The following is a 25933-nucleotide window of genomic DNA, read 5'->3' as shown; positions in this document are numbered from 1 at the left end:
ATGTCATGTGACATACAAAGCACCAATCAAATGACAAGGATCCACTCAGTTGTTCTTTAAATTTTGATCCGTCAGTACAGACGTCCCACTCACATGTTCTTTCATAAACTAATTTAAAAAAATCATGCAACACAAATTAATCAATTCAATCAATCAGTTTTATTTATATAGCACCAAATCACAACAACCAGTTGCCCCAAGGCGCTTTATATTGTAAGGCAAGGCCATACAATAATTACGGAAAAACCCCAATGGTCAAAACGACCCCCTGTGAGCAAGCACTATGCGACAGTGGGAAGGAAAAACTCCCTTTTAACAGGAAGAAACCTCCAGCAGAACCAGGCTCAGGGAGGGGCAGTCTTCTGCTGGGACTGGTTGGGGCTGAGGGAGAGAACCAGGAAAAGACATGCTGTGGAGGGGAGCAGCGATCAGTCACTAATGATTAAATGCAGAGTGGTGCATACAGAGCAAAAAGAGAAAGAAACACTCAGTGCATCATGGGAACCCCCCAGCAGTCTAAGTCTATAGCAGCATAACTAAGGGATGGTTCAGGGTCACCTGATCCAGCCCTAACTATAAGCTTTAGCAAAAAGGAAAGTTTTAAGACTAATCTTAAAAGTAGAGAGGGTGTCTGTCTCTCTGATCTGAATTGGGAGCTGGTTCCACAGGAGAGGAGCCTGAAAGCTGAAGGCTCTGCCTCCCATTCTACTCTTACAAACCCTAGGAACTACAAGTAAGCCTGCAGTCTGAGAGCGAAGCGCTCTATTGGGGTGATATGGTACTATGAGGTCCCTAAGATAAGATGGGACCTGATTATTCAAAACCTTATAAGTAAGAAGAAGAATTTTAAATTCTATTCTAGAATTAACAGGAAGCCAATGAAGCAATAATCAAAGGTGAGTACAACAGAGACATGGTTGTTTAATATTACTAAAAAACAAAAAAAAAAAAGACTGCTGTCTTGCAGGGTTGATTGTGCGCTGGACTGGTGTATGACATTTTTCTTTTGAGCTGTTTTGTTTATCTGTTTGTTTGCTCATCAAACAGTCTACAGCTCTTTAATGCCCCTGTCTGCTCTCTTCACTTATCATATGTGTTTCAGTTTGTAGCTCAGCCAAACTGCCAACAACTTTTGGCGTCCCGGTGGTATGACGAGTTCCCCGGTTGGAGGCGGCGCCACTGGGCAGGGAAGTTCCTCACCTGTGTCTTCATCGGCCTCCTCTTCCCCGTGTTTGCTGTCTGTTACCTCATTGCCCCTAAGAGTCGCTATGGCCTCTTCATCCGGAAGCCTTTCATCAAATTCATCTGTCACACTGCATCATACCTGACCTTTCTTTTCCTGCTGCTCCTCGCCTCCCAGCACATTGTCACCACTGAGCCTGACAGGCAGGGCCCGGCGCCCACCACCGTGGAGTGGATGATCCTCCCCTGGGTGCTGGGTGAGTTAAAGTGGTGTCAGGGCAGCTGAGACACTGAGGCTGTTATTCACAACATGAACATGCAGTTAAGCCTGATTTATCCCGGGCGAATATAAGCAAATCAGAGTAACCTCATAAACTGAATCAACGTTTTTGGGGTGATCACATCGCACTTTAGCTATTAAGATAAAATATAAAAGCACTTTCCTGTGTAATGGCAAGAGGGTTTTAACCTTTTGTGACGGGCTTTTACTTTATCAACAGTACTGAGAAAACCTGGTTTTGTCCAAAAATAAAAGACAGATAAATGTAGCAATGGCATTTGACAGTAACATCACAAGGACTATGAGAAGAATGAGAGGTGCCATTGATTGAAGGAATAAGTGGCCCTGGAACGGATGTGGAAGGTGGAATCCATGGTGGTCCCAGTGGTCATAGGTGCATTAGGGATTGTGATAATCAAGTTGGGAGAAGGGCTCCAGCCCATTCCACGAAAGCATGTGATTTGAGGTTTTTTTCCATAATTGTACAGTTCCAGGAACATAACATTTCTGACAATTTGTTAATTTACTCTGAAAAATCTTTGAAAATTTAGCTATTACTACCCAATTTCTTTGGGTTTTCTTATTTTTGATTCAAACAAATTATCGCTCCACTTTGGTAAGACAAAGTGTATTATATTTGGAAACAAGTCCAGGATTTCCTGCAGAAATTTATTATTAAATGATATTGAAATTGAAACTGTAACTGATACAAAATTTCTTGGTGTTGTTATTGATGATAAACTGAGCTGGAAAATGCATATTAATTTTGTTAAATCCAAAATGTCAAAAGCCATTGCAATTCTGCATAAAGCACAAGATTTAATTTCCCAACACTCATTAACTATTTTATATCACTCATTGCTCGTTCCATACATGACCTACTGTATTGAGGTATGGGGAAATACATATAAAACTAATACTAATCCAATATTTTTGTTGCAAAAGAAAGCGGTAAGAATTATTTGTAACAAATCACATTGTGAGCCAACAAATCCATTGTTTGCCTGTTTGCATATTCTAAAATTCTGGGACTTGGTTGATTACTTTACAATACAAATTATGTATAAAGTTAAAAATAAACTGCTGCCACAACATGTCCAGGATCTGTTTAAACTGAGGGACTCCAGTTATAATTTCAGAGGAATTTTATTGTTTGAAAAATCAAGGATCCAAACTACTGCAAAAAGTCATTGTGTATCTGTCAAAGGTGTTAACATCTGGAACAACTGTCCCGACAACATTAAAGTACTTGGTACGTTAGTAGGCTTTAAAAGACATTACAAGAATAACAAAATTGCATGCTATAGTTGAAGACTTAGGTCTTGTTATTACTTTCGGGTTTGTGTGTTGTGTGCCAGTGTTGTCTGGTTATATTTTGTAAATTTGAGTTCATTGACTAAGTTTGCATGTTTTTTTCTTTTTGTTATTGTTATCGTGTGTGCGTATGTATGTATGTACATGTAGGTATGTATACGTGTATATATCTGCGTATGTGTATGTATATACGAGGGCTGTCAATAAAGTAACGGTCCTTTTTATTTTTTTCAAGAACTATATGGATTTCATTCATATGTTTTTACGTCAGACGTGCTTGAACCCTCGTGCGCATGCGTGAGTTTTTCCACGCCTGTCGGTGACGTCATTCGCCTGTGAGTACTCCTTGTGGGAGGAGTCGTCCAGCCCCTCGTCGGAATTCCTTTGTCTGAGAAGTTGCTGAGAGACTGGCGCTTTGTTTGATCAAAATTTTTTCTAAACCTGTGAGACACATCGAAGTGGACACGGTTCGAAAAATTAAGCTGGTTTTCAGTGAAAATTTTAACGGCTGATGAGAGATTTTGAGGTGAGACTGTCGCTTTAAGGACTTTTCACGGTGCGAGACGTCGCTCAGCGCTCTCAGGCGGCATCATCAGCCTGTTCAAGCTGAAAACCTCCACATTTCAGGCTCTATTGATCCAGGACGTCGTGAGAGAACAGAGAAGTTTCAGAAGAAGTCGGTTTCAGCATTTTATCCGGATATTCCACTGTTAAAGATTTTTTTAATGAAAGACGTGCGGACGGGTCCGCGCGTCGGGACGCAGCCGCCGCGACGCTCCGCCACAGGAAAAACACCTCTGTTGAAAGCCTTAAGGACAAGTTGGAACATGTCCTGCCTGTTAAACAATTTCTCATATACTCACTCCACTGAAAGCCATCAAAAGCCGCCTGGATTTTACAAATGGTTATCAACACGGAGGTGTTTTTCCTGTGCCGCCGCACCGCGTCGGCTGCGTCTTGACGCGCGGATCCGTCCGCACGTCTTTCATTAAAAAAATCTCCTTTAACAGTGGAATATCCGGATAAAATGCTGAAACCGACTTCTTCTGAAACTTCTCTGTTCTCTCACGACGTCCTGGATCAATAGCTTGAAACAGGCTGATGACGCTGCCTGAGAGCGCTGCGCGACGTCTCGCACCGTGAAAAGTCCTTAAAGCGACAGAATCACCTCAAAATCTCTCATCAGCCGTTAAAATTTTCACTGAAAACCAGCTTAATTTTTCGAACCGTGTCCACTTCGATGTGTCTCACAGGTTTAGAAAAAATTTTGATCAAACAAAGCACCAGTCTCTCAGCAACTTCTCAGACAAAGGAATTCCGACGAGGGGCTGGACGACTCCTCCCACAAGGAGTACTCACAGGCGAATGACGTCACCGACAGGCGTGGAAAAACTCACGCATGCGCACGAGGGTTCAAGCATGTCTGACGTAAAAACATATGAATGAAATCCATATAGTTTTTGAAAAAAATAAAAAGGACCGTTACTTTATTGACAGCCCTTGTATGTGTATATACATGTGTATGTATGTGTGTATTAGGGTGGTCCTAAAATACAAACTTCAACTTTTTCAAGGTGCTTCTTCATTTTTTTTGTTCCATTTGGTGAAATAATATATTGAGTGAAATTTCATAAGAATTGAAAAATATTAACCACTGCCGCTTGACCCGTTTTTGCACCAGGCGAGTAAAATTTTGAGTTCTTGAATGGATACAGCAATGGGAAGACAAAACACAGTTCAGCAGTTATTATAAGTACTGTTGGCACCATTTAGTCCTGCACTTGAGTCTATTCAGTATTCATGTAATTAAAATGGCATGTGCTACAAGAAAGAAGAAGGTAGTGTGGCTGATTGGCTTCCCCTCAGATGAACTACCTGGAAATCGGCTACCATCATGGGCTGAAGTTCTTCAAAGATACTTCAAGCTGCACCGCAATGAGAACCTACAAATCAGGAGGGCAGCAACTCAAGTTGTTAGTGAGGTGTTAAGCATCTGGGAGAAACCACGGATTCCAACTGCTGAAGAAAGAAACATTATTAAAAAGCTTGAGAGAAAAGTGGAACAGTATCGATCAATAGCTAGGGGAAAGACGAAGCAATCTGCATCTCAAATAAAGAAAGACGAGGAGTTCAAGGCAAATTTAAATGACTTGTTTGACATTGCTCATGTCCAAGAATTTCAGTTGATTAAGATACCAGAGGATCGCAAATTCCTTAAAGCACAACGGGAGCCAGGGCGACGTGGCTTTATGGTTGGTGTTGCCAAAGTGCTGGAAGGAAGGGAAGAACGGGCTCTTTAACAGGCTGAGATGTCGACTGCAAGGGAGCAGCATGAAATGGCGCTGAAGGCTGCACGAGAAGAGACTGTTGACCTGATGTCTTCAACAGAGAGCAATACTGATGTCATGGATTCTGAAGACAATGCGGCTCCACCTCCTCCAAAAAGGTCATGCTGGCGTGCACAGAACATTGTTACACCAGAGCTGACTGCAGCCCTGGACCGCACAAAAACAGCCAGGTGCCCTTCATCGTGCCAGGTGGATGGCACGTGTCATTTATGGGATCAAGATCTTTCTGTTTCGAGAGCAGTTTAAGTTATATGCTAAAGAGCTCTCTGGCCTGAAAGGCTTCACAGCTTTCACTGGAGCACTGTATGTCAAGGCCTGGTTCAATACTCCCTCTGCAGTCACTGCTCCAGCTGGGGATCTGTCATTCTTGAAGGGCATGGTCTCCTGTCCTGATTCTGCCAGCAAGAAGTTTGCCAGACATCTGTGGTACCTGAGCGAAGAGTTGGCCGGACTTGCTGTATTTGACAGCAGCATTGCACGTGATGTGAAGCGTAAGATTGTGGCTGCTCTCAGGGAGGAAGGTGATGATGATCCTCAACCACCTGCTACAGTGAACCTAGAAGCAAAGGAAGCTATTGCTACCAAACTGTGGCAGATTTTGTTACATCTGCCTCAAGTCGCATTTTTGAGGCATTCGAACTTAACATGGACTTCCTCGTCAAGGGACCATCAGAGTGGGAGGATGACCCATCATTCCAGTCGTCACAGCAGGTCCTGCATGGCATTGCTGCTGTCAATGATTTTGCAGAGCGGGGAGTGGCCCTTATTCAGGAGTACAACCAAATCCTGACAAAGGATGAGCAGCAGAGGCAATACCTTCTGCAGGTTGTTGAGATGCATCAACGTCAAAGAAACGGCGGCAAAGAAAACTGTAACCAAATGACTGTTTGTTCCTATCAAATATGTTAACAGTGACACTTCATGTATTTTTATGTATCCTGTATGCTAATTTAAACAAAATAAGATTGTTCTTTCAATTTGTATTTCATATCTGAACAGGCACATTGTTATTGTTGGTTTGCACAATATACTAGAATAGTCTTAGTTTTCACCCCTCGTGCGGCAGTGGTTAGAATTGTTGTACTGAATTAAAATTTTGCACAAAATATTTTCTTACCAAGATGAACAATTTTGTCAGGAAGCACCTTAAAAAAGTCACATTTTAATTTTTGGCATGCTGTAGAGGACCACCCTAGTGTGTGTGTGTGTGTGTGTGTGTGTGTGTGTGTGTGTGTGTGTGTGTGTGTGTGTGTGTGTGTGTGTGTGTGTGTGTGTGTATATATATATATATATATATACATAGTGTGTTATGAAATTTTGTTTGTGTGTATATGTTTGTTATTTTTTAGTATAAGGGGTGGGTATTTATAAGCTCTGCTTCTGCCCTCACCCTTTGGGCACGCAGGACTTTTGTAAAGTTGCTTTGTTATGAGTTTTTTTTGTTTTTGTTGTTGAATTGTGTGCCGAATAAACTCATTCATTCATTTATTCATTCATTTTGCAGTGTAACTCTCAGAAATTTCAGAAAATAATTGAAGAATTGACTTACTATTAATTGAGGTCTAAGCAACATTTTGCAACTCAAAACTACTAACCAAAATATTTGGTTAGACACCTACATATTTTCAGCTGAAACTGTTGTTTCGACACATAATTAAACAATTTCTACATATATTTAGGATTCATCTGGGCAGAGATCAAGCAGATGTGGGATGGTGGTTTCCAAGACTATATCCATGACTGGTGGAACCTAATGGATTTTGTAATGAATTCTCTATACCTGGCCACTATCTCCCTCAAGATTGTAGCCTATACCAAGGTAAGCAAAAAGTTGATAGTCTATTAGGCACTTGGCCATACCCCTGAATGTGGGCATGTCATTACTACCCAGGGTGGCAAAACGTTTGATGTAGGATTTTGGTCACCTATCAATAGGGACGTAAGAAATGCACAAAAGCCATCCCAAAGCAGTAGCTGTAGCCAGGTAAATGGACTGCATTTATATGGCGCTTTTCCATACATATTAGAAGCTCAAAGTACTTTATAATGATGCCTCACATTCACCCATTCACACACACACACACACCGATGTCAGCGTGCTGCCATGCAAGGTGCTCACTACACACCAGGAGCAATTTGGGGAAGGACCTTACCCAAGGGCCCTTAGTGAGTGTCTGGCCAGAGGGGAGTTTGAACCGAGGATCCTCTGGTCTCAAGCCCAACACGTAACCACTGGACCATCACCTCCCCAGGTAGGGGTCAACGAAAGATTACACAGGGGTCAAAATAAAAAAATTAAAAATGCACCAATCATACTGAGAAATGTAGCACATTACAGTATTTGTCTGATAATAGGGATTCCAAAAAGGTATAGTTTGGACTGTCTGTGAATGAATGTTATACAGATATGGGATAAAAACAGAAAAAATTGTGACAAATGTCAATTTCAGTTTGAACAGGGATGAAAAGCTAAAGTTGCTCCTATTTTGTTAAAAAAATAATTTAAAATATCAGTTTAGTTCATGGGGTTCTAAAAAGGAACAGTTTATACCATCTGTCATGCTTAGTTATTACATTATGGGGTAACATATGTCATACATCATATAATCCAATAGACTCTGAGGTTGTTTGACCTTTCCTTTGAAGACCAAGCATTCAGCACAGGAAAAGGTATTCCAGTAATTAACACTACCACCCTGGGATGGCTGTCATACTTTCATACAAGTCCGTCTAGGCAGGTGACCAAAATGCCACAGCAAAACTTTCTCCACCCTGGGTGGTTCTGACCAACTGATCCAGCCCATAGGTCTGAAGCAAAACAGATGTTGACATTCCCATGTTCTCCTCTGATCTGTCCGCTAATATTTGTCGTGTCCAGTACAGTGGCTGTAAACCGAGAAACCAGTGGGAGATGTGGCACCCAACACTTGTAGCAGAGGCTGTGTTTGCCATTGCCAACATTTTCAGCTCCCTGCGCCTCATTTCGCTATTTACAGCCAACTCTCATCTGGGGCCACTCCAGATTTCTCTTGGAAGAATGCTCCTGGACATCCTGAAGTTTCTCTTCATCTACTGCCTGGTAAAACACATGCAAGCAACAAAAACAAACACCCACAGAAATGTGGCATAGAGTAATTATCAGAAAGAAATATAAGCGTTATCATAAATAATTGGTTTCTCCAGGTCCTGTTGGCTTTTGCAAATGGGCTCAACCAGCTGTACTTCTATTATGAGACCAAGGCTTCAGATGAGAAGGGCAAATGCAAGGGCATCCGCTGTGTGGAGCAGAATAATGCCTTCTCCACGTGAGTTCATGCCAATCTAAATTTGCTTGCATGAGTTTTATACATTGCATATCTGTGATTCTGGGAAACTGCACTGCTTGTGCGTGAATGGCAAGAAAAACAGCTTTGACATGCATTTTGAAGTTAAATTGGCCATAAAAACCATTTTACAGACACAGAGGGTGAAAAAGGTTCCTCACCCATTTGACATGTCAATCACTAAACTTCATTTAACAGTCAGGTCATTTTTGTGAACATGTGCTGGTATCCACCACCTCATAGATCTGCTTTGGGTGTCACCCAGACAGACTGAAGCACCATTCTAATCCTCCTAACCTACCCTTTACCTGTCAAAACAAACACACTTCAACAGAATATGTTGTAGGTATCCTCATACACAGCTAGAATTTCACAGCTGAAGCGCCCTCACGATGCATATGTCATTGGTCTCATTTGTGCCTTCCTATTGTAAATGGATCTGGAAAAATGAACAAAGGCACCACTCTGTCTGAATGTTGCCCAGCCAAGAGCATAGGTTTGCTTCCATTGGGAAACATTCTGCTGTTGTATAATGAAATGTGGTACCTTCATTCTTAATGAGCTTGAGAAGAGGTAAAGGTCTAGGATTTCTAGACTCAACTGGAGATCCTCAGTAGAAACAAGGAGGAAGAAGTTGACAAACAGTGATTGGTTAAAGAGTACTTGATTAACAGAGATGCGCTTGTGACCAGAGGATCCTGTGTTCAGTTTCCAATAAGACAGGAAACTCACGAGCTTCCTTGACCCCGAGCTATCTCCCAGAGTGCAGCTGACTGCCTTGCCCTGCTTTGCAGGCTGACACCAGTGCACGGATGAATGTGAGGCAACACTGTAAAAGGGTTTCAGCAATCTGCACTGTGTGGAAAAATACTGTAGGCATGCAGTCCATGTACAACTGGATAAAAGTCGTGGGACAACAAACAGAAAGGTCATAAAAAATGAGGTAGAATTAGAGACCTTAGATTCTGGGTCTGGTTGCCTGGAGATTCCGTTTAAATGGGTCTGAAGGCTCTTTGAAAGAGGTTTTGTTGACATCTAGTGGTAAGGTTTCATTTTGCAGCCAAACCAGTAATCAAAATGTAGTCCTTCAATTCAGTGCATACACTGGTGCGGTGCGTAATGGTGTGTGATACTGCAATCGATCTGATACCAAGTAAATACAGGGACAGTATCACAGATACCAAAACTGATACTTTTTAATAATTAAGATGGATGCATCATAAAATTGCTAAATCTGAATGATGTGAAAACTTGATTTTTTTTTTTTTTTTTTTTTCCTTTGGATTATTAATCATTTAAAACCCAGGACAAAATTTGGGCAAAGTTTATAGGTAAATAGAAAGTACTTATCATAATAAAAGTTTTTGTTCAAAAACGATAGAACTGTTTAAAAAAAATGTCGTGTGAATTTTTTTCTTAAATAAAAAAGTGCACAAAATCTTTTTTTTATTTTTTCAGGTACAGTGTCCAGAAACACACTCACTCACTCATCTTCAACCACTTACTCCAAAAGTAAAAGTTGCGGTGTCCAGAAACTACAATACAAATATTAAATAAAATTTCTCTGTTCATTGCACTTTTTTCTGTATTTTTTCTAAAATACAACATGTACAAAATTATCACTCCACAACCAATGTAACAAAAGAAGTAGAATTTTAGTAGAATGTGTGTTCAGGAAGTACAAAAAATATATATTCCCTTCAGTGCACTTCTTTTCTGAATGTAGCAGTGCATACAGGAGAGAAACTGAAACTAAAGTATTAATCTCATTACACTGGTATCAATCAATATCAGTATCAACAAGCTTTTCACTAAGAAAATATTATCAGAGAAAATAAGAAAATGAAGAGTTCAGATGCAAAGCCCAGTATCTCCAAAACCATAAATTTTTAGTAGAGGCCAACATGTACTTGGCTGTCAAGGGGACCATCAGTGTGCAAAATATGAAAGAATTTGAACAAACTGTTTTCATTTTATTGATGATTGTAAAGCACTTTGAGCGTCTGATGCAGATGGAAAAGCACTATATAAATGCAGTCCATTTACCATAGGATTTATTGTTTTACTGTATTGCTATTTTTATTATTATTTTATTGATTATAATTGCTTTTAACTTCAGTGAAGAATTAAGATGCTGGACTGAATTCTTCCACTGCAGCCTTATATTGATCAGGATCTTATCGTATAAAGAAAAACTGGGTATAGTGATTGACAAAGCAATTTAGTGTGTGGGCTGCAATCTCAAAGTAACAAACACTACAGATCTGTTTATCTGACACAAAATCATCCCAGCAAGGATTCAATGGCAAACCTTAGTCTCAAAGACATCCAGTCGTTGTCTTAGTTAAAAACTTAGAATTTTATTCTCCTGCAAAGATACATCCCTGTCCAGGAACTCCAGGATTCCATGAGCTCAAGTGCAGGCCCGAAGTTTATAAAAAAAAAAAAAAAAAATCAAGGCATCAAGGAACATGTCCTTTCAAGGTGGTTCCTGGTGTGGAACCACCAGCTGTATGACATCCACTGCACAGTGATGCTCAGGTCCCAACCAGTGGATGGAATGTTCAGATTTATATATCTTTAGACTGTCATCTGATCTATTTCTTGTTGTTTCAGGCTGTTTGAGACCCTGCAGTCTCTGTTCTGGTCTATCTTTGGCCTAATCAGCTTGTACGTGACCAATGTGGATGCGGACCACCAGTTCACTGAGTTTGTTGGTGCCACCATGTTTGGTTCCTATAACATTATTTCACTTGTGGTGCTCCTCAATATGCTCATAGCCATGATGAACAACTCCTACCAGCACATTGCTGTGAGTACAGAAGAGCTGTGCCTTAAAAAAAACAAGTATTACGATGTGTTTGTTTGAAAGTGGATGTATCTGGCAAAGTCCCTTTCAAAAGCACTCTCATCTTCAGGACCATGCGGACATCGAGTGGAAGTTTGCGAGGACAAAGCTGTGGATGAGTTACTTTGAAGAAGGAGCAACTCTACCGACCCCATTCAACATCATCCCTAGTCCCAAATCCTTCTGGTACCTCATGTGCTGGATTAAGAGGCAAGTGTGCAAGAGGACACATTCCAAGAGGCCTGAAACCTTGGGAACACTCGGAGTAAGTGAGACATCAAAGATTTAGGGCACTATCTTAAAGGTGTATGCATAATGAGTTGTACAGAGTGTGGCAAATTGACCTTGGATGTATCTAATGTTGATCTGTTTTAGAAACTGTACACAACCTGAGGGCAAAGGTGGGTGGTGGGTACAAACGGAGTGGATTTACCATTTTCATTAGGCATGGGCATGATGGCAAACATTAATTCAGTCAATCAGAGTGGAGCTTATTACTTTTAATGGAGTCTACAAAGAGCTTGTGCTTTGGTATTGAGAAAGGGGATGCAAGTGGGAAGATTTTTATCAAGCTAAAGGATTAGCACCAATCTCTCACATTGTACCAGCAGTCAGGTGCCACCAAAGTTGAAAGGTAAAGTTTTGTAGCTGACATTTATTTAGTTTAATGGTTGTTTTCAGTTCATTTTCTTTGTATATTTTACAACATATAAGTTTCCCATCCATATGCCGTATTTTCTGGATTGTAAATTGCACAGGAGTATAAACTGTACCTCTTTAAAAAATGCCTCTTCAAGAGTAAAAATCCATAAGTCTTACCTTTTTATCCCCCTGGTATGCAATACAGAGGGATATAGTGATCAGCATATCTGTCCATCCATCCGTTTTCACCTGCGATATCTCAAGAGCCAATTTCATTCATATTTAGCAAAAGGGTATACATGGGTGATCCCCCGACACCAGTCAATTATGGTGACACTGGGGTCAATTTCAAGGTCACAGCAAGATATTCAATATATTGTATTCGCCACCCTTGTTAGCATGCTATATCAAAAAGCAGTTGACCAGTTTCATTCATATTTAGCATAATGGTGTAGTTGGGTGAATTGGTTGGCCTATTAGCTAAACTTGTCAGTATTGTGGTTTCACTCAATTCACAAGGTCTCACGCATGCTCCACCTCTTTAACCATTTTTGCTCTCCGGACCCACACACATGCATGGGAGGACAGACAGACACATGTTAGACACTTTATATATAGGATTAATAACAAAGTTCATATTTAAAGTGTAAAACATCAAGTCTTAATTCCTTTTGTTTGTCATGAGGGACTGATAACAAAATGTTTGGAAGTGTATGGCTGATGCTTGACTTGCTATTATTTATCATAGCTGATTAACTAGTAGCCTACAAGAAGTGTCTTGAAAAATTTTTTTCTCCTCCTCCCACTCCATTTTTTTCCTACAATGTCCATAACATGTAGTCACACTAACACACTGTAGCAGGTGACTGGAGATGAGACGTGCAGGTCAGTGCACATGCTTTTGTACCCACTTATGTAAGGTGCATCTGAGTGTTGCACTCTTGAAATCAAGAAATACACAGCCCTGAATGTTACACATGGTTTTTGCTGATTTTATGCACAAACACTTTCTCTGCACCTGACAACTCATTTTAAGAACAACATGCCCACATGAGCACAAGTGGTATGATGAATTGGAGGACATGCACTGCATCACGGGAAACTAGCAATGAATGACACCTGTGCGGCGCTGTGCACACCTTTAAGGAAGGTGGAAGCAGTGGTGGGCACAGTTCCGATAATCCGATAACAGATAATTATCAAAGATAATGTTTTCATTATCGGATTATCTTTTTAGATAACTTTAAAAAACATTATCTGACTAATTATCTTCCGATAAATTTTTGTCTGATAACTTTTAGACCGATAACATAGTAAACAAAGCTGAACAGCAGCAAACATTTTTAAAATTTAAAATCAGTTGAGCACCTACCTGTTAAAAGTTTCCTAACAGATGTATAGTTCTACCTTCTGCAAACAGAAAGAAGCTGCTTCTATGAAGAACTGCTCTATCCTCTGCAGGCAAAGGAGAACTGGTCACAAACAACAACAAAAAAAATCATTTCCTTTAACACCATACTGATATGCTGGCAATATCGGTCGGTAATGCTAAAAAATACTATGCATGCACTCGGTCCGTTACAATTTGCTTACAGGCCTAATAGAGGAGTGGAGGACGCCACACTCACTTTGCTTAATCTGCTTCTCAGGCATTTGGAGGGCAGCGGGTGTCATGCCCAGCTTTTATTTGTTGACTTCTCTTCAGCTTTTAATACAATTCAACCCTGTATTTTAACCCAAAGGCTTTTAGAACATTTTAAATTAAGTAATAATCTCGTGGGTTGGATTTTAGACTTTTTAACAAACAGAACACAGAAAGTTAGAGTGAACGGGATTTTATCAAACACAGTGTGTTCTTCTACTGGCTCGCCACAAGGGTGTGTGCTCTCACCTCTGTTATTTATTCTCTATACCAGTATGTGTCAGAGCACTTTTAAAAACAGGTTCATTTTAAAATACGCGGATGATACAGTGATTGTCAGTCTGCTGCGGGATAATGAGAGTAGCCACGGTCCTGTAGTTGACCATTTTGTTAAATGGTGTGAGGACTCATATCTTCTGATTAATATATCTAAAACTAAAGATATGGTCATTGATTTTAGGAAGAATGGTAGCACACCTGGCAACACAACAATGAATGGTCAACCAGTTGGAATTGTGAAAACTTATAAATACCTTGGGACTATTATTGATGATTCGCTGAAGTTTGAGGCAAACTGTGAGGCGGTGTGTAGGAAGGGGCATCAGCGCTTGTTCTGTCTCAGGAAACTGTCGTATTTTCACATTGACCGAACCATGTTAACAATATTTTATCGTGCTTTTATTGAATCTGTTTTAGCTTTTTCTTTGGTGGCATGGTTTGGCAGTTTGACATTGAAGGATAGGAACAGACTGAGTCAGATCATTAAATGGTCCAGTCGGTTGATTGGTGAATCGCAGCTGAGTTTAGAGTCCCTGTACACTAAACAATTACAGCGGATAACCAACTGCATTATAGTTGATGACTCCCACCCCCTGGCTAATGAATTTCAGCTTCTACCTTCTGGCCGTAGGTTTAGCGTCCCAAGGTGTAGAACAAAACGCTACAGGAGTAGTTTTGTCCCAGCAGCAATTGTGCAACTGAACAAATCTTAGTAGGTTTGCATATGGTTATATTTAGATATTTATATACTTATTTATTTATTTGCCCTTTGCACACTAGTTTTAAGCTGACTATCTTTTTAGTGGTTTTAAGGTTGTGAGTCCTTGGTGGTGTTTGTTAACTTGTTTTGTGTATGTTCTTTGTTAGTATTTTTAGTGTTTTTTATTGTTGTTGTTGTGTTGACTAACATGGACGCCTTTTTTCTGTTTTCTGTTTGCTGCAAGCCAAATCTACCTACGGGTACAAATAAAGTTACCTGAACCTGAACCTGAATATCATCCAAGTCATCCAGAGGCATACATTTTTAACTTATGGTTGATTTAACCAAACTAATTTTGGACAAGTTATTTAAAATTACTGTCATGTCTGAAGTTTTATAAAGTGAAAATATCAGATATATGTTTATGTTTAAAGTAATGTGCTAATTTTTAAGGTTTTAGTGAGCACATGCTGTGCCCAGCAGTGCGTTATAGGTAGGATAGGGTAATCTCAGTACTTTCACGACAGGACAAATGCATTTCAGACACTCTGTTCAGGCTCCATGGACAACAGCATTAAACTCTAGTGCCTAAAACTCTCGTGAATATATTCTCTGCGTTTATAGACGTTATTGTATTTGCATTTGTTAAATTCCATGGAAATCTGTCTGTGTTTGTTACAAAACCTCAGAATTAATGCATTCAACATTAAAAGATATATGTTATATTTTAACTTTGTACAAATGACAGAATTGACATTAATGGAGTTATTCTCTCAGTATTCACACCAAACCATAAGTCAGTATGACTTTATTTTCCAAGACCTCCGCCTGACCGGGAGCATTGTGATTGGGTAGAGAGCTGGGCTTTATGGCTGCTCTCAGGGTGCTTCTGTGTTGTAAGCCATGTAGTAAATAAGAGCTTCCAGCAGGTGGCAGGATGTTCAAACATAGACGCGTGGGCTCATTGTTTGGGTCTTTTGTCGCTTTTGATGTTTCCAGACGCGATTGTGGTGTTAAAACTCAAATTCAGTTCATTAGTAGTTGCAAATGTACCAGAGACAATACTGGAATTTATTGGTTATCGGTTACCTGTAACTTCCAATACATTTTTGGGTGGTTTATCGGTTTATCTTTATCAAAGATAACTTTTCAGTTATCTGATTATCTGTTATCGAAGTTAATTTTTTGGTTATCTGTGCCCACCACTGGGTGGAAGATATCATCTTGTAATGAAAATGTTGAAAGACTCTGATGATACAAATCTGTTTGTTGAGTAACTTTTTTTTTCACATCATGAAGATCTTCTCAAAACCCACAAATATTTTAATAAAAATATGTCCTGTTTTGAAATAAATGAGAATTTGTTTTGTTCTTTAAGACTTTTCCTCTCTGTAACTGCAGCGCCGAGCAGCAGAGAACCTGCGGATAAACCATCAGTATCAGGTAAACATCATCTGTCTCGAAGGAAGCTGAAAATGATGGCTGATCTCGTGTGTGAAGGACACATTCTGCTCCTCTGACTTTTTGCACGTTGTATGCTGAGTGCCATTATAGGAGCCTGATGCTTTTGCAATGGCTCATTGCAATAACAAAAGCCACATCTATTTGTGGTACATTCACTATTCTCTGTTAAAGATGATTTCTATGTGTCTGCATCTGCAGGAGTCTATTTCACTCATCTTAGAGGAGCTGCAGTTTAATGTGTGCTTGTTTGTGCATGCCTTTGTGATTGGAACCACTGGTTCTGCGATTTATTGACTGGATTTTTGTACTGAAGCATCACTTATATGCACAAATCAATGAGCTTATTGTGTTTTTCAAACGCTGTTCCTTTTTTACCAATGTAGGAGGTACTGAGGAACTTGGTGAAACGTTACGTAGCTGCTATGATCAGAGACGCCAAGACAGAGGAAGGTCTGACTGAAGACAACTTCAAGGTTGGCTCACTTCTTATTGGCCAAAATGATGATGTATCTGGCAAATATATTGACATTTATAATTTTCTACTCAGGAATTAAAACTGAAAAGAACATTTTAATAATAATAACAATAGAAACTGTGTATTTATGTAGAACAACTGTATGGAAGTCCTGGGCCCCCATGTATCAAACTCTGCATAGAAATGATTCTAAATGCTGTCGTACAAACAAATTTTATTATGTGTGCAAGTGCAAAAAAAAAAAAAATAAAAAATTCTGTATTCATCAAACAGGCAGGCGCTGTTCATATGCACACTGGGTAAATATCAGCTCATCCTTAATTAACCGTATACAGTAACAAAACATCTGTAACTTGCGCTGTTTTGTCTTGTTTTTTGGGGGGGTTGAGCTGAGATACTCGAAGATTCAGCTGTGATACGGTTTTAGATGTAGCAGTGCATCAGAAAATAAAGCCATGAAGAAATGTTTGTGCAAGTAAGTGCAAGGAAATCAGTAATAATGAGTTGGACATTATCTACGTGCTATTGAAGAACAGAAAAAAAATTAATCACTACTTTTAAAATGTTCTGCAGATGTCAAACAATTAGACTAATGGGCCCTATCTTGACATTGTATGGCGCACAGTCTAAAGCTCATATTGCACCTATTTACAACGTGAAGAGCTCAAAAGCATAACACTTAGTTTCTTAATCAGTCATGACCGTGTTTAGGGCATGACATCAAATAAATCATCATCATAAACCATCTGTCATTTCCTTTAACACACGTGTGGCAGATGTTGATGCACTGTTGTTGAGATACACATACAAAAACAAATAGTGCTAAAATGAACTAAAAGTGGTTCTTTGGCTTGTAATTATAGGTGTTATTTGTTTTTTATATGTTGCAAACACAGAAGTGAGAGAGATTTTCTGGAACAAACATATCTGCATGCAAAGCGCATCAGCACACATCCACGAGCAGCAGTCATACACGAAAACTGAGGTGAAGCATTTTACCTCCCTCAACACCACCTCCACCTCATCCTTCTCCATAGTCCCTCACTCCCATCCCTACTGCACATGGACACTCTGGCCACGTCCCTCTTGGTGCTCTGTGACTGTGAACCTGACATTTTGTATTTTTCCATAACTCTTTTATGCACTAATGTGCATTCCCACACTGTGAACCCACCTTTGTGAGCCATAGCTAAATAATGTACTAAATAAAGAGCAGAAAAGTATTTTAGACCAGAGCCCACATCCGCAAAGCAACTCAACGCCCTCTCAAAAGCTCCTAACTGAGCCTAGCCAGTGAGCCAGCAGGTGTCTGAGCAAGGAGGGGACAGAAACTCCTATCTCTGTGAGGAGGCGGGGTTGACCCCATTGCTAGGTACGACGCAGTCCTCTAAGAGCTGTGATTGGTTGTCACAGAAAGGGCAGGAGAAATAAACAAACAAATGTGCTCCGCCCTTGTAGTCATGAATGGACAGGGAACTCAACCGGTCATATAACCTGAACTGCATTAAGTCGTGTAATCGTGAAGATAACTTTGTTATGATGATGAAACCAAGCGAAATTAAATGAATTGTTACACAGCTTGAAAATGTTTGAACATGCCTCAATCACATGCCAAATATCTATATATTAAAAGCGTGCGTGCATGCATGAGTTTATTTAGTACGGTCATTGTGAGTGCATAATATAATTGTAAATATGTTAAAAAAAATACATGCAGGACACAAGAAAGAAAATACTTATTTCCATTGTGGTCCATTTAAGAATCAAATGACAAAATAGATGCAATAATAAAAGAAAATAACAATATTTAAATTGTGGGTGACAAGATGGCGCCGGTGCGCTCGTCTGTCTTTTTGAAGTTTGTTCGTTTTTTTATTGTTATTAACTTATCTTTTATGGAACTGAGTCTCTGCTGGTGTACTGCTAGGCCTTCAACGTCTGGTCCATGGTGTGGTGTCGATTGGTGTTGGTGGACAGCAATTCCCGCCCCGCTTTTGTCTGAGGTTCCGGTGTTCTGTCGAGATGTGCGGTCTTGTCGAATTGTGCGCCTCATCGCATAAATCGACAGTTCTGCCTCCTGACAATATTGTGCTGTAAATACAGAGTGCACATGCAAATTTTAACTTTGTATAATTGAGAAGACACTTATTGCTGTTGTATTTTCATTCCTCTGTCACTTGGCTGGGGAGTTCAACGCGGTAAAGAGAGGCGTGCCAACCCGACGGGGGGAGGTTTGGACGGGGGAAAGTGTGAAAGTCTGGGTACAGAGAACTGCGCATGCACGCACATGCACAGTTGTGCAGAGGGCTGGCCTCTCAACATGAATGGCATCTCGTCAGAACACTCAATCGTATGTGTCGGGTTCCCACGCTGTCCCCCTGGTAGACGAAGTGACGATGAAGCTGAAGTCTTTCCTGGTGCATTGTTATACTTTTACCCGACCGGCGCACAGATCATTCCCAGGATTTTTTCTATCTTGGTGTTTCTTGGATCCTGTTGATGCCTGTTTGGTGCCCGTGGTCGACTTTGAAGTGCATCGGTCCTGCCACCTGTGCCCTCTCCGGCTCAACCTGCATCGACAATGTCTCAAAATCTGAGACCGCTGTGCCGGGCTCCTCGACTCGTTGAGGACCATGCTCCAGCTCCAGCTCCTGTCAGGATGGGCCTGGTAAAATGCCAGATCGCTGATAAATAAAACTTCTATTCTTCGGGACTTTTTTAGCTCCCGTGATGTGGATTTTCTGTGTGTGACTGAGACTTGGCTGTCTGTTGATTCCAGTGATCTTGCAGAGCTTTTACGAGCGGATTGTGGTTATTTTAATTCATCACACTTCAGGGAGAGTTGGAGGCACAGCGACTGCTTACTAAAAGGATTACAAATGTAAGCAGTGCTTACTACAGTATTCATTGTCCAGTTTTGAGTTTACCTCGTTTGAGATGAGTCTTAATAACCCGGCTTTCTGTGCTCTCATGTACCCCCCCCCCCCCCCCCCCAATATAAAGACTTCATAAATGACTTTAACGATTTTTAGCTGGGATCGTGGTTAATTATGTACATGTTGTTATTATTGGAGATTTTAATATACATGTGTGTTGTTCTGAGAAGGTACTGGTGAAGGAATTTTTAAGCCTTGTTGACTCTTTTAATCTGGTTCAGTCTGTATCTGGTCCTACACATGAGCACAGACACACTCTGGACCTGGTTCTTTCCTGCGGTCAGCCTGTGACTAACTTGGAAATCTGTGACTTTGGATTCTCTGATCACCTACCTGTTTTAGTTACTGTTGCTTTGAGACAGACTGTAGTTAAAACTTGTGTTCCTGCTCCTGTTCGGTGCTGTCGGGTTATTAACCCTTCTGCTGCTGATCAGTTTTCTACTGCTTTTCATGTGGCCCTTCAGATGTTCCTTCCTCTGATATAGAAGAGCTTATTGCTTGGTTTTATGGTTTCTGTCAAACCATCTTTGACTCGGTGGCTCCATTAAAACCCAGGCAGCCTAGGGATAAACTTGAGCCTTGGTTTAATGACAGAACTCATGCTGTCAGGAGGGAATGTCACTGAGCTGAACGCAGGTGGATAAAGGACAAACTGCAGGTGTCTCTTCAAATTTTAAAAGACTGCTGGTGCCACTATCAGAGTATGGTTAAAAACACAAAAAGGGAATATCCATCCATCCATTTTCTTCCGCTTTATCTGGAGTCAGGTCGCAGGGGCAGCAGCTCAAGCAAAGCTGTCCAGACCTCCCGATCCGCACACACCTCCCCCAGCTCCTCCAGGGGAACCCCGAGGCGTTCCCAAGCCAGCAGAGAGATGTAGTCCCTCCAGCGTGTCCTGGGTCTTCCCCGGGGCCTCCTCCCAATGGGACGTGCCCGGAACACCTCTCCAGCGAGGCGTCCAGGGAGCATCCGGAAAAGATGCCCGAGCCACCTCAACTGACTCCTTTCGACATGGAGGAGCAGTGGCTCGACTCCGAGCTCCTCCCGAGTGACCGAGCTCCTCACCCTATCTCTAAGGGAGCGCCCAGCCACCCTACGGAGGAAACTCATCTCGGCCGCTTGTACTCGCGATCTCGTTCTTTCGGTCATGAGCCAAATCTCATGACCATAGGTGAGGATCCTCACAAAAAGGGAATATTTTGCAAATATTATTTCCTCCAACAGGCATAATCCACATGTGTTATTTAACAGTATTGACTCTGTACTGTGTTCCACAGAATGACTGTTTGGATGCTTCTCCTGATATGTGCAATAACTTTCTGTATTTTTTTATTGAAAAGGTTGCCAACATCACAGCTCGTGACTCGGACCCCTCTGTTTCAGTCCCTTGCTCTGCTGTTTTTACTCAGTTTGAGTCTGTGACTCTCTCACTTTTAGAGGATGTGCTTGGCCATATTACACCTTCAAGTTCCCCCATGATCCTGTCCCTCCACAATTTTTAAAGGAAATTTTAGCTAGTGTAGGGCAGTCTGTTCTTGCCATTGTAAATTGCAGTCTGTCCTTTGGTGTGGTTACTGCTAATTTTAAACATGCAGTGGTGCAGTCACTGCTTAAGAAACCTGGCTTTGATCACACTGTGCTGCCTAATTATAGGCCCATTTCCAAGTTGCCTTTTCTTTCTAAGGTTTTAGAGATTTTTTTTTTTTTTTTTGTCAACTGAAGCAGTTTTTAGATGAGAATGGCATCATGGAGGTTTTTCAGTCAGGTTTTAAAACCTTTCATAGCACAGAGTCTGTTTTAATAAGGGTTTTAATGACATCCTTCTTCCGTGTATTATTCTGGTAACCTTGTTGTGTTTTTTCTTGATTTGATTGCTGCCTTCATCACTCTGGACCATAAAATTTTATTATCTCGACTCCATCACTTAGTGGGCATCGGTGGCACTGCATTTGAATGGTTTAGGTCTTACTATTAGGCGTGGCACAAACCGGGTGGACACAAATGCAGTCTCACACGACTGATAGAATTCAAAAGGTTTAATAAGAGAAACAGGCGGGAGGTTGGTACACGGGGAATCCAGCAGCAAAGCATATCAGATATCAGAATGGTGAGAGGCTGAGACGTAGTTCAATAACAGGCACAGGTCAAAATCAGGGTGTATGGGCTATCAGAGGCAAGGTAGAAACAAGGTCAAACAATGAGGCAGAGTCAAGATATAGGTAAGCAAAAACTGAGTGAGGAACAGGGCTGTAAAGTGTACAAAGACAACAATCTGGTGAGGGACTGTGAGGGTTTAAATGCTGGTGGACTAATCGGTGTGAAACAAGGAAAAGGTGGTGTTAACAAGGTGCACGTGTGGAGCAATCTAGAAAGGGGGAGTGGCTAGTGGACAAAAATTAAACAGTGCAAGATAGTAAAGGAAGGGAAACACAGAGTGGAGTGATATAATAGACAGAGACACGTGAGCTGGTGCCAAGAGTGTGAGTGAAAGATACGAGGCAGGTGCAGTGATGAGAAGTGAACCAAATCAGATCGGCGTGAGGGCAAACTGAGAACAGAGGTCAAATGGAAACAGAGGACTATGAACAGAGCATGAACAGCAACTGAGAACAGAATAAAATACTACAATGAACAAGACCTGAACTAAGCATGAACATGAGAACAAAAAGCGAACCATCAGATAATAAACATAGAAGATAAATTACATAAGAACTGAATAGGAAAATTAACACTAAGACAAAACTGAACTGGAACTGACTGATTGAAGAATACAACCAGATGACAAAACAAAGGCTAATAATAATTAACAGAAAACAAAACCCGCTACTACCGCATAACTGATAACACAAATGAGATGATAAACAGAGAATAAACAAACCCATTGACTATAGAATAAATGATAACCAAAGAATGAATCGGTGACAAAAGTGTAACACAAAGAAAAGCAATGAATAACAGAATAACTAACTAAATGATAAGGTAAAGAGTGAAACCAGTAACTAAATAGTAAGCAAAGCAATAAACACAACCAAACAGACTAACATGATAAAGTACAAACTAATGAAAGGAAAACCAGAAAATCAAAGAGAAAATAACGCAAACAACAAAGACCTAACCCCTGAGGCGGGGCTGAGCATGACATTTATTTGGTAGACAGAACCTTTTCTGTGCATATTCATGGTTTGGAATCATTTGCAGCTTCGGTGTTATGTGGCATTCCACAGGGTTCAATTCTAGAGCCACTGCTTTTCTCATTGTATTTACTGCCCCTGGGTTCCATCCTTAGATGGCATGGAATTTCATTTAATTGCTATGCTGATGATTGCAAAATGTATCTCCCCTTAGGGCAGAAGGATGTCAGTTCCATAAAACAGCTCTTGGTATGCCTAGATGACATTAAAGCTTGGCTGACCTTGAACCTTTTAAATTTTAATGAAAAGAAAACAGAGAGGATGGTGTTTGGACCCAGTGGCTCCTGTGAGTCCTCCTCCATTGCCTTAGGACCTTTGGAGGTTTATTTTAGACCTCTTATTAATGATCTTGGTTTTAAGGTGGACAGTGATTTTAAATTAGCCAGCCAAATTAAAGCTGTGGTTAAGCCCATTGTTATCATCTACAGCGGTTAGCAACTGTGAAATCTTTCTTGTCTAGACAGCACTTTGAAACAGTGATCCATGCTTTTATTTCATCTCGGCTATATTTTTTTAATTCACTTTATGTGGGAGTCAGTCAGTCATTACTTTCATGTCTGCAGTTGGTTCAAAATGCTGCTGCACGATTTTTGACAGGAACTCGAAAGCTGGATCATATATCTCCTGTATTGGCCTCACTTCATTGGCTGCCTATATGTTTTAGGGTACATTTTAAAATTCTTATGTTCGTTTTTAAGTCTCTTCACAGTATTACCCCGCCTTACCTCTCTGAGCTTCTTCATCCTTATGTACCATGTCGGTCTCTTAGGTCAGCTGTTTTAATGGATGTTTTAGTATACAGTACTTTGTGTCAGCAGTGGCTGGGTTAAAGTGCTTTATAAATAAAGTTAGTATGGTATGGTATATTAATAATACCGACAATAATAATAATAATAATAACAATAATAATAAAAATAGTGATAACATTAACAGTGTTTATATGATAACAAGAACCTAAACAATTTATAAATACAGTAAGACAGAAAATTAACATAAAATAATTACGTAGATCAAACCGGTAGCGTGTTACTGACTCACTGTCATCCTACATATGGAGAATATCTTTGCTTCCTCTCTTTCTTTTCCACCATCTTCTCTGCTTAAGACACTCTTAGGCTTCTTAAAAGTCCTCCTCCCTACTCTTACCAATTTGGCACTGTAGGAGCTCTCTTAAGGTCTAAGGCGCTTTGCGGACAGCTTTCATCATTTTAAGGGAAAATTCTAAGAAATGTATTAAAATGTGAGGAATTCTGAGATTTTTCTTAGAATACCGTCACTAGGAGCTATTTTTTGCTTTAGGCTGCTTTGTGGATACAGGGCCTGGTCTTTGTTGGTCTATGCAGCCATGAAAGGCGCATTACTACATTTCATTTTAATACCAGCTGCTCCTTATCTGAAGTGAGCACTGGGTGCGAAAATGATAATGAACGGGTGCGATGGGTGGAAGACTGGGCACTAAAGGGTTACTGGAAATTTTTAAACATTTTCTCACAGGGTTCACTATTTCCTTTAATCTCTCAGGAGCTGAAACAAGACATCTCGAGTTTTCGTTACGAGGTGATGGGCATGGTGAAGACGGGAACGCCAGCTCTACAGGGAGCCAAAGCCAGCGGGAGCACAGCAGAGTCAAGTCTCGCCTACCCCCACTCATCTCTCAAGGTTTCTCCTTGTCCTCCACTCAGCCAGGTGAAGAGCAAACTCAACCGCTTCAAGATGACCACTTCCATTCTCAAGCACTGCAGCTCTGCAGCTTCACCCAGGCCACCGGAAGCATCCAACGGTCTGCCTAACGGACTTTTGCCCCTGACATCTGAAGAGAGCTCCGGCGAAAAGCCGAGCCAGAGGAGAAGCTTCTCCATAGACATCGCTGACTTTGGTCTGTTCCAGAAACACCACAGAGGTCCCACAGAGGTTTTATCATCCGTCGGAGAAATTTCAAGGAAAATGTACTCGCTGTCAGAAGAAGCAGGGGAATCTGAGGGTTCGGACACAGAGGTGCAGGAGAATGAGCAAACTGCACAAGGAGAGGAAGAGAACGGACTCGCTGAAGCACAGGATGGGGGACAATCTACAGTCAGAAAAGTCACGAAAGAAAACAGTGAAACTGGAGAAAAGGCTGAAGAGGATGCAAGACGTTCACCAAGCAGTGACTTAGCAGACGAAGGATGCTCACCCATAAATACAAGCCAAGGAATGTCGGACTAAAGCGCTTCAACCGAGGAACAGTGTTTCAGACTTGCTTTGAAAAAGGGTAACATTTCCTGTTTTCGTGAATCTAATGAGCTCCACAGACTCAGGGGGGCAGCATCAGTGTTTTAATGTGCTACTATTAGCAAGAATGACTTGTGGCCAAAAGCAAACAGCATCACAAAGATTTAAGATGGGAGGATAAAGACACATCGCTTCCTTTCCAATGTTGATAATTTCCTCTTTTTTAGCATCCCCTCTCGTCTGATGCCTGCCCCCCTTGTTGTTATCCACTCCATCACACTCTCTACCTCGCTCTCATTTTCTGTTTATCTCAGTTTAACTGCACCCATCCTTATCTGACCAGAGCAATACATGTGTTCTGTTTTAGACCCCACTCTCTGCCTTATTACACTGTCTGTTTGTGCACTTTACACACTTTACACTGGCGTACATCTGAAAGATGTGTCACGCTCTGATCATGCAACGACTAACCTGTCAGTGTTTTTCTATGCAAAAACCCCAGATTTGTCATTGTTGTTATTCTGATTTGGCAATGACAGTTAATGACAAGTTGTTCTCATACGAGGTGGAATGTGGCCAAGAGACGAAGACTCACAGGAGATATATGAAATGAAAACAGCAACATAATATTCATGTTTTATCATTCCTGTTGGAAAATAAACGTGTCATTTTGAACAAATTTTTGAGGGTTTTTTTTTTTTTTAGTAGATGCTATCTATACATGTTTAGTGTAAATGGCACAGCTTCAAAGACAGGTTTGGTCTTGTCACAACAGTCTCACCCTGGGTCCTGTCTGACAGTCACTCAGGCAGACAGCCGATCCATCCCCACCTCCTAAAAGTAGCCACTTTTGGCTTTCTCCAGTTGCTGGGGTCCTCAAAACTGAAGAACCTGCGTGTTGGATCATGCCTCCAGAAATGTTCATGTTCCCTCATAATACAAGTGATACTTGTAATTTGAGTCTCCCAGCATAACCATTTGTTTGACGGAAAATCATCCCAGCAGAACCCAAAGATCCCCTAAAGAGACTCAAAGATATCCACTCTTTGGTCCCTAAAGATTTCTCCTGCAATGATATCAGCATCTGATTTTTGCAAA

At 40.9% G+C, this 25933-nt stretch overlaps 1 protein-coding gene across 2 annotated transcripts in view; it reads left to right on the top strand.

The window, feature by feature from the left end:
• Positions 1-25514, top strand: part of LOC117517304 (short transient receptor potential channel 4-like) — a 147170-nt gene extending 121656 nt beyond the window's left edge. For both annotated transcript variants that reach the window (XM_034178285.1, XM_034178284.1), the window contains 9 exons: positions 1103-1439; positions 6804-6943; positions 8003-8203; positions 8308-8429; positions 11064-11259; positions 11366-11560; positions 15960-16001; positions 16406-16495; positions 24146-25514. In XM_034178285.1, the coding sequence (XP_034034176.1) occupies positions 1103-1439; positions 6804-6943; positions 8003-8203; positions 8308-8429; positions 11064-11259; positions 11366-11560; positions 15960-16001; positions 16406-16495; positions 24146-24829 (2007 nt within the window). In that variant the 3' untranslated portion in view covers positions 24830-25514. The remainder of the gene's footprint in view (positions 1-1102; positions 1440-6803; positions 6944-8002; positions 8204-8307; positions 8430-11063; positions 11260-11365; positions 11561-15959; positions 16002-16405; positions 16496-24145) is intronic.
• Positions 25515-25933: the final 419 nt, after the last annotated feature.

This window comes from Thalassophryne amazonica, chromosome 9 (genome assembly GCF_902500255.1).
Source record: "Thalassophryne amazonica chromosome 9, fThaAma1.1, whole genome shotgun sequence".
Lineage (NCBI taxonomy): Eukaryota > Metazoa > Chordata > Actinopteri > Batrachoidiformes > Batrachoididae > Thalassophryne > Thalassophryne amazonica.
This window is presented reverse-complemented; position numbering and strand designations above follow the sequence as displayed.